General features: G+C 39.6%; 1 protein-coding gene across 1 annotated transcript in view; it reads left to right on the top strand.

The window, feature by feature from the left end:
• Positions 1-899: 899 nt before the first annotated feature.
• lrp2a (low density lipoprotein receptor-related protein 2a) overlaps positions 900-9,139 on the top strand; it is a 109,916-nt gene continuing 101,676 nt past the window's right edge. The window contains exon 1 of the mRNA XM_065252314.2: positions 900-1,025. Coding sequence (XP_065108386.1) covers positions 968-1,025 — 58 coding nt within the window. The 5' untranslated portion in view covers positions 900-967. The remainder of the gene's footprint in view (positions 1,026-9,139) is intronic.

The following is a 9,139-nucleotide window of genomic DNA, read 5'->3' as shown; positions in this document are numbered from 1 at the left end:
AGCTGCTACTTTGTAAATATTTAAAAAGAAATCATAATAAATGTATCATAATCTTCATTCCTTTATATTCTCTTCTCCTGAGGTGAAGTGAAGTGCTTGCTCTGGCAAGATAATCCTTATAATATCCTTTAGTGTGTGATGCACTAGGATTTTAAATTCCTGTAGTGTGAGCATGTTTAAGATTTGAGAGAAGAATATCTGACAAGATTCTCCTTATGTGTGTGCTGCAACCAGATTTCATAATCTGCCAGGATTTAAAAAATCCTGTAGTGTGAGCCAGGCATTATTTGACTTTCGTCTACAATAGATTGACCTTTATTCAGATGTATAGGCCTATTGAAAACTTGAACTTGCTCTCTGCTGGAGAAGCAGTGTGGGGTTTGTGTTATATTGTAATTAATTTAAATAATGTGTCACGTTGTGGATTTTTAGCAACTGCTATACAAAACTTTCATTATTGCCATTAAATCGTTATAAATTCAGTCTGTAGTTTAGAAGAAGAACAAATAAAGTGAAATAGTTTATTCTAATGAATTAAAATAAAATTGATTTGCTTAAATCAGCAGTAAAATTATTAATTTGACTAAAATGTACTTATAGAAAAACACAAAATATCTAAAACAAAAACAGATATCATTGACCAACCCGTCAACAGATTTTAACACACCAGTTCATGTTAAGCAGCAAGAAGTTGTCCCCGTAAATAAATAAACTTGATAATAATATTAACATGCATTTTGTTAATGTTTATATATTGTGAGTTGTGCAATCATGTAGGCTTTGAGCTCAACAGGTTTGGGAGCCAGTTAAGGATTTGTGGGTCGGATCTGAGGGGGTAGAGTCATGTCTAAGCTTTTAGTGCACGCCCTTTTTCATCAGCCTGGGACAAGTGAGTAAGAGCCACTTCACTGCATCTTAGTCCCAAGAGCTTCATCTGCCCGGCCGCAAGCCGGGACCGTGCGTCACAATGCACCTACAACTACTTCTCATTATAACTTTATGTGCTCTCCATTGCGATTGTCAAGGTACGTTTTTTTTATTTTATATGTTAAAGAGAGACCTTTACTAACAAATAACATGCAAGATTCTATAAAATATCACAATTGTTAACTTCAGAGAAATCTACACAAGCGCAACATACGCTTTGCAAACGGAAGATGTAGCCTAAAATAAGATGTTTGTGTAAAGTCGATTGGTTTATTCCTCCCTAAACCGCAAGTGTATAACGGTACACTTGCGGCTTTGTTATTTATGTAGGCTAGCTTAGAATTAAACGATTCTGGGAATTGAAGAAAGTGGGAATTAATTCAAATAAACAATTCATTATTAACATGATTTAAAGCTAATAAATAATGAACATGATTATAGTCCGTCTACTCTTTAAAAAAAAAAAATATTGAAAGAAATATTGACGCGAAACGCGTGCCGATGATCATCGATCTCATACGTAACACTGATACGTGTAGTTTTGAACGTTCGGTGTTACTTTGTAACATTTGAAATGTGACGCACAAAGCTTCCCTCTCAGACAGATTTGAGGTCTCCCCGAGAACTTTTGACTGGGCTTTGCCGTTGCTAGGTAACAGAGACGAGCATGTGACTTAAAGGCAATCTCTAGACCTCAGGCTACTGGTACTAAGCAAATTCATCACATTTGGAGATTTATTTGTTAAACAGTCTGCTTAGAGAGGGGATGTAGAAATTAAGATGCAAGTTTTTGCCTCAAATTCATTGACAATTTGTCTTCTGCTTCAAAAAATTGTTGTGTTTCTAGAGCGTCTCATTCAGATTGTAATCTGCTTTCTTTTTGGCCAACACTTAGTATGTAAGCTTCTTATGTGAATCAAGCAACTAATTACTCAGCATCTGCTGCTCACACGACCAGTTTTGCTTATGGGAGAACATAGCAGGGTATCAGTAACCTATACAGTACTGAAATTTATCACCAGACTATTTTAAAGTTTAAGTTTATTGAGTTAAATTATTATAGGCTTGAATTAGGATAGTTATATTTACATTTATGCATTTGGCAAATGCTTTATGCAATATGTTTCTTTAGGAATTCATACTGCTATGTTTGCATCCGGCTTATGTTTGTGGCTGTAGGCTTGATTGATCTCCTCAGAAATGTAAGCCAGGAATGGGTTCCTGTAATCCAGCTTTGTTCAGCATGTGTTTTGGAGGAAATAACCAAAAGGGTCTCAATGGAGGGGGACAGGTTACTTTCTCTAATCTGCTGAGCTTCACTTCCTGTTGGTTCACCGAGCCTAAAACATGGTTTTTGAGCTGGGGTTAAAGGTCTTCGATGAAATTACAGAAAAGTTTGGACTGTGATATTTATGTGAATAGATTACCCGTTACCTTGTTTAATATGTTGCTCAACTTTATTTTAAACTTTGAGATATTTGGAAACAACCTGAGTTGGCACAATTTAAAAAGTTTTGACACTACTTGGGGTGTTTATTAACCATCTTGTTTCTATCCATTCTGTTTAAATTAATATTTAGTGTCGTGTGTGCATTAATGATTGCTTGCAAACGTGATGATGGTGCTGTTCATAACTTGTTTTTTTCAGAAAATTGCTTTGTTGACCTAGAATTACTAGTCAGGTATTAGCCATCGTCCGCTTGTAATAATTAAAAGGACACTTTCACTAAGTGTAAGTTCAGCAGGAACATCTAACAGTCCCGTGTCAGCCATATATAGGTGATACCGTAAAGATCAGCGAGCAGTGATATCTTGTTCAGTGCCCTCAATCAGATCTGGATCAGTGAGTAACCACCTGATCTTTAACAAGATTTTCAACCATGACTAGTCTTAACCAAGAGAGGAATCGGGAATCAGAAAGGAATCTGTCCAATATCACACTAAGACCTTATCTGAACCTGTCTGTCTGTCAGCTATCTAAAGTGCATAACTTGGGTGAAGAAGCACTTTTACAGTTGACTGCTTTTCTTAAGAACAGCAATTGGATGTTCATTTGTTTTTTCACATGGGAATTAATTGTTTTAATGATGATGTTTAAACCTTGAATAAGTTGCAAAAAAGTTAAAATATATTGTTGTTTATAATCATTACGTTGTAAGTCTTTAATGATAATGAATGAAATTGGTTTGATATAAAGCAGGGTTCCCACGGGTCCTTGAAATCCTTGAAAGTTTGTGTATCTGGGAAAAAAAATTCAAGGCCCTGGGATGTTTTTGAAAATATACATACATAGATACAAGTCATTGAAAGTGCTGAAATCTATTTTATGCAAAAAGTTTTCTGGAAAAAAAGTGTAGGATAATATCATAAAAACTCTAGATTTTTTAAGCACACATGCTTTAAATGCTTATATCTTCTGTATGCGCATGTTGATTCATACCAAAATGCTTTTTTGCATAGTTGTGTTTGACACATGAAAACGTCTCTGGTTACATATGTAACTGTTGTTCTCTGAGAAGGCAACAAGACGCTGTGTCTCCCTTGCCATACTTCTTGCGTCCCTGTAGCGCCGTCTTTGGCAGTATTTCAGATAGCGATATACTTCCTGGTTCCCGCGTCACCCTTTCTTTGTCGTTGAGCCTCATCATTGGTTGAATTTGATATATACATTCAGATGCACTTACCCCTGGAGGTGTCCCCAAAGTGTCACCTCAGTGACGCAGCACGAGTTCCCTCGAAAGGAAACTGTAACAATGTATCTTAAAAGGTAACACGATGTAACCTTGCTCTCACTTGAAATGTGTCCTCACATTGAGTCCTTGAATTTGAGGGTTTTGGACCTGGAAAGTCCTTGAAAGGTCCTTAAATTTGAAGTTAACTAAGGTGTGGGAACCCTGATAAAGGTTGGAGTGTTTTTGTAACCAAAGTTACTAAGTGGACACTCACTGTGATTCTTAAACAAAAATGTTTCATACTTTAAAGATCTTAGGATCAAGCACATAGTTTGATCTAACCGTACACTGTAAAAAAATTCAGTAAAAATGACAATGTTGTTGCAGCTGGGTTGCCAGTAATTTACCGTAGATTTTAATTTATGTTATTTACTGGCAAGAGTTTGTTCAAAGTTAAATAAATTTTAAATATTAACAAGTCTTTATCTTTACAGAATAAAACTAAACAATAACAGCCTCATGCAAAGCATTCTGGGAACCAGAAATCATCCTCAACCTTTTTCAGCTTTTGCTTCAGATTTTGTTTTCTAGAATGTTTTGCTTGATGCTGTTTTTTAGTTTTACTCTGTAAAGACAAAGACTTGTAAATGTTTAATGTTCATTTAACTTTGAACAAACTCTTGCCAGTAAATAACATAAATTTAAATCTACGGTAAATTACCGGCAACCCAGCTGCAATTTCTACTGATTTTTTTACAGTGTAGTTAGACGTCTTTAGTTAGTTGTGAAATAATATGAATATTCCTGTGTTCCTGACATTCACGTGCCGCTTAAAGCTCACGCATACTTTTGGGCCTTTCCGGTCTAAGTCCTTGTGCAACAGAGCTGCCGTAATTTACGGGAACAGAACGGAACTTATTTCTGGCAATGATAAAGACTTCATATGTTCACACATCATGAACATCACCAACATGTTTAAGTCACCGCTATATGCAGACTGAATGCTGCATATAGTCTTGTACAGTACTTTGCAAGTGTGTTTGCATTCAGTGACTCTTATAATAGTGTAAAAATAAGTAAATAACTGTCTGAGATGTGATGCAATGGACCAACCAGCAAAAGAAGCATTGCTACTATCACACTACGAAAGCTAGAACTTAGATGTAATACCAACATTTGTTAAATGCTAATGATTTAAAATTGGCACAAATATAGGCCTGTCTATCACTAAATCAAGTTTTAACAGAAGTCAGAGATGCTGAGCTGAATGCTTTAATGGGCTTCCTGACTCTATGTTTACCTCCTTTCCAATCCTCGCCCATTCCAAGCTGCCTGAGCATACCAGTGGCTCCTTTCTCTACATTCAGTTTGGGCCGTGTGAGCCAAAGTCAGTTGTAAAGCAATTGACTGCATTCTGCATCCTCCATTTCCATATGAAACGGGCCGCAGCACTCTGCTCCGCAGCATGGCCGGCCCTGTCGCTCAACTCCGCCAGCCATCTCTGCGCATGCATTCACTCGGGCCGCACCAAAACAAGGCGGTATTGATGAAAGAAGCGGCACCTCTCCCATGGCCCCCGCGGGACTGGAAAGAGATGTTTTGGGGGGGCAGTGGCTGGCAAGTGTCTTTCGTTTTTTTTTTTTTTTAAGGAAGGAGGGATGTCAGAAGGGAGGAGGATGGTTTTTTCTTTCTCGCAGGAAGCTGTACTGTATTCCCCCATTCTGCTATCTGTCTCCATTGGCCCTTTTGGCGTGCTGACACTTTCAGTTATGGGGCTGCAGCCCAGCCAGCCGGTCCATTGTGCCATTGTGATCTCACAGTGGGGTCTAAGCTTTCGGGAGGCTTCATTCTAATGAAAATTCCTCCACCTCCACTCTCTTTGTGGGTTGACGTTGGCGCGTCCTTGTTTTTCCCCTCAGATAGTTTCGGGATTCTTGCATGCTGAGGGTTTAAGTTGGCTAATTAGAAAAGACATGGCCAGAGAGGAGGCAGAGACAGGGAAAAAAAGAGAGAGACCGCAAACAGGAGGAAGGAAAAACAAGCTGAGACTCAGACAACAGTTGGATGGCATTTGCATAATACAAGACACTCTCCTCACAATGGCCTGTGGGACAATCGCATGGCTGTCCTCTATAACTGTTGTCATTTGCATCTTAGTTAAGACATCCAAATAAAACCCCACTGCAGGAAATTACAGGGACAGCCACGGCTAAATGGTTCATGTCGCTGAGTGCAGGAACAAGATAGGCCTTAATAGGTAACTTGTCAAATTTATCCAGTGCTAATGCTGTAAAAAACGGATACGTTTTGGCTTCCGCTAAAGTTTAATGTGTGTGATGAATCAGCAAATTCTGTTTTATGCTGCATTTACACCAACCGCGTTTCAGGCGTCAAAATCGCGTCTACCGCGCCTAGTTTGCCGCTTGAACAGTTTGATTGCATTAAAAAAAAGCAAGCAAGCATTTGACGCGCGTCAGAGGCAAAATCTGCTTTTTGTGGGAGGGGCAAGTGCAATACGGTTGTCTGTTTGCAAGATGGCTGATGTTGATTGTGCATTTATCGAGAGAGTTACCGGTTTGTATTTAGTAACCTTACTATGGGGGAAAATAAATGGTGCGGATCGATAAACGTAACATGACTCAAAAGTGAAATGTGTATTACAGCTTACCAGGTTGCCCGATGTCCTCACTGACACTCTTCCAAGCCAGGTCCTTTTTATTCCTGTCTCTATAGAAATAAGAACTTGTGTCGTATAGCTCCGGGTGACTGCTTACGGACAATATCAAGCGTTCCTTCAGGTTAAATGAGTGACTCCGGGCGGGGCTGCCGCCACAGCAGCAAGCAGGCTCCTGATTGGTTAGCACAGCGCGAAATTCCGCCAAAGTTCAAATTTTTCAACTCGGGCGTCAGCCGGCAATTCGCGTCAAATGCAAAATGCACAAACAGCACCATTCGCGCGTACCGCGGCAGGCGCTCAATTCGCGCCATTCGTGCGAACTAGACGCGCGAATGAGGCAGAATCGCGTCTACCGTGCCGCGCCGAACGCCTCATCTGCGCCGCAAGACCTCCAGATGCGCGTCAATGCGTCTTCACATTGACTAAACATTAAAATCACTTGCGCTGCACGCCTCTACCGCGGCTGGTGTAAACGCAGCATTATGATCCTGCTGCCTTGGGCTGGGAATACCACAAATGCGCATATCGCAATATGCATACAGTACAGAGATGATTTGCAATAATGTGAATACTTCAAAAAAGTTTTAGGTTGAGAGCAAGTGATGTTTTCTCTTTCCAGGAATTATGTAAAAATGCATTTTTGTTATATAATTTGCTAGCCTGGGTTTCCCCATGCTGCCTTGCGCACAAATTTATTCACGTTGCAAGTCTAGCATGGAAACCATGGACCAATTTTCCCCCTGAAATAGGGAACCAATCACAGAACGGGGAGGGGGCAGCAAGACAATGACAACGTCAGCTGTGTGCACATGTACCTGATAAAAGTTGTTGACGCTTAAATTGATGTCGCTCTACATACGTCATCTGGTATAATTGAAACGATTGGCTATGAGCTACGTACAGACGCATTTGATAGACATTCATAGTGCCAAATAAACGGTTCTGGGCATTCGTAAACCAAGCCTCAAATACAAGAAAATGAGCATGTGATTCCCAAACCACTTCTCATCCTCTATATGACTGGTATGGTGTTAGCTAGGCTAATAAGTTGCAGTTTAATTTAATTTTACAGCCTTAAAGTATTATCATATTGCATATCGTATAGCGCTGCATTAAGCAAGTTACAGCCCTACTGCTGTAGTTTAATCCTAGTTGGTACACAATAATAAAGCATGTAAAAGGTTTTGCTTATGTTGAACTTAAGTGCTTCAAGATATTTAAAAAAGTGTCTAATTCACGTTTTTATCATTTGGAAATGCATTGCTGCTTAGATTGTTGATGTTTAATATTCTATTACCGCGAGCGGGTGGCGCTAAGAGCGTCTAACCTCCCTGATCCCGTATATGCCAGTTGTCTACCTGTGCGTTACAGATGCTGGTGAAACCTCCGGGATCATGTCCTAACAACAAAGAGCGCCTTTGAGCGGGCAGAGTAGCAATTTTATCATTAGTAAACTGAGCAGGAAAAAGGCTTGCTTTCCAATTGGCTGCTGAAGGAGTTAAAAAGGAAGCCCATTTGGCTGGCACGCTTTAAAAGCGTTGGTGTTTGGTCTGGGCGTCTTGCTATGAGAAGGCCCTCACTGAGCTTTTAGCGCCGTGGATTGAGCGCAGACCCCTGTGGCCTTTTGGCAGAGAACAAAATCCATTATTAAAGAGAACATCATGGGGAACGAGGCTGATAAACTTTAGACTCATAAATAATAAATGCTCTGCTAATATAGCGTTTGTTTCGCTGTGGCACTCGACCAACAGCCTGTTTGATGCGCTGCGTTTGGTACCAAAAGTATTCGATTTCAGAATGATGTTTCCATTTGTGCAGTTTGATTGGGATGTTGTTCACATTTTTAAAGCAATTTTTTGCCTGGCAAAGGATAAAAGGTAAAAAGATTTATAATCTCCCAAGAAACTACATAGTAAAACTCTAGCAACCACCCACGTAACCCTACCAATGCGATGATGACAACTTTAACATATATCAGGCAAAAATCAGTCACGTTTTGGTCTAAATGAACAGTAAAGACATTTAGGATTGCTTAGTAATATAAGATTTTGCAAACTGGCAGCATACAGAAGCATAGATAGCCAGCAAGCTTTATTTTACAGCATGTTAAATTTTACCAAAAGCTTCAATCTGTCATGTCTTTAAGAGGGAGTTGTTCCTCTATCCATTTAGAGATTACTTTATTACACCGTAGACTTTAAATACTGTCAGTCGGATGTCTAAACATATTACCTCAGATTTTTCAGCAGGGTTACTGGTCGGCTAAATGTCAGAGATTACCTCATAGTTTAGTCCTGTTGGCAAGTACAATGCTCTGTTTGATCAAGTCACCTGAGTTACTACAAGACAGCAGGATGATAATTTTCTTAGTTCATATAGATCATACAAAAAATTAGTTTATGTGTCATTGAGAAGAATAAATATTATAAAAATGTTCATTATTAATGTCAAATGTGTGTCTCACAGCTGTAAATAGGAAACATACAAGGGTCATTCAAGTCACACCAGGATTTGTTTCTTACTGTGGGTTCAAACCAGTAGATTACATACAAAGTAAATGCAAAGACGTGATCAGACGTGTCCTCGCGTGGGGCGAAGTGAAAACACGCGCTATTCGCCTCAAACGCGCCTTCACGCAAGTTGAAAATATTCAAAATATACGAAGTTAAATCCTGCGAGTAATCTAGAGCGAGCAACACGATGCCCCGCGTTTGGTGTGTACGTAGCATTAGGCCTGTGTCCATTAAAGTGTTTAAATGCGTCTGAAAATGCACGACTTTGGGCACTTGCCAGCGTTTCTTAACTCATTCCCTGCCAGCCTTTATTTAAACAGTTGCCCGCCAGCATTTTTTTTGTGATTTTC

Source organism: Paramisgurnus dabryanus, chromosome 15 (genome assembly GCF_030506205.2).
Source record: "Paramisgurnus dabryanus chromosome 15, PD_genome_1.1, whole genome shotgun sequence".
Lineage (NCBI taxonomy): Eukaryota > Metazoa > Chordata > Actinopteri > Cypriniformes > Cobitidae > Paramisgurnus > Paramisgurnus dabryanus.
Note: the sequence above shows the minus strand (reverse complement) of the source record. Positions and strands in the feature narration are given on the sequence as shown.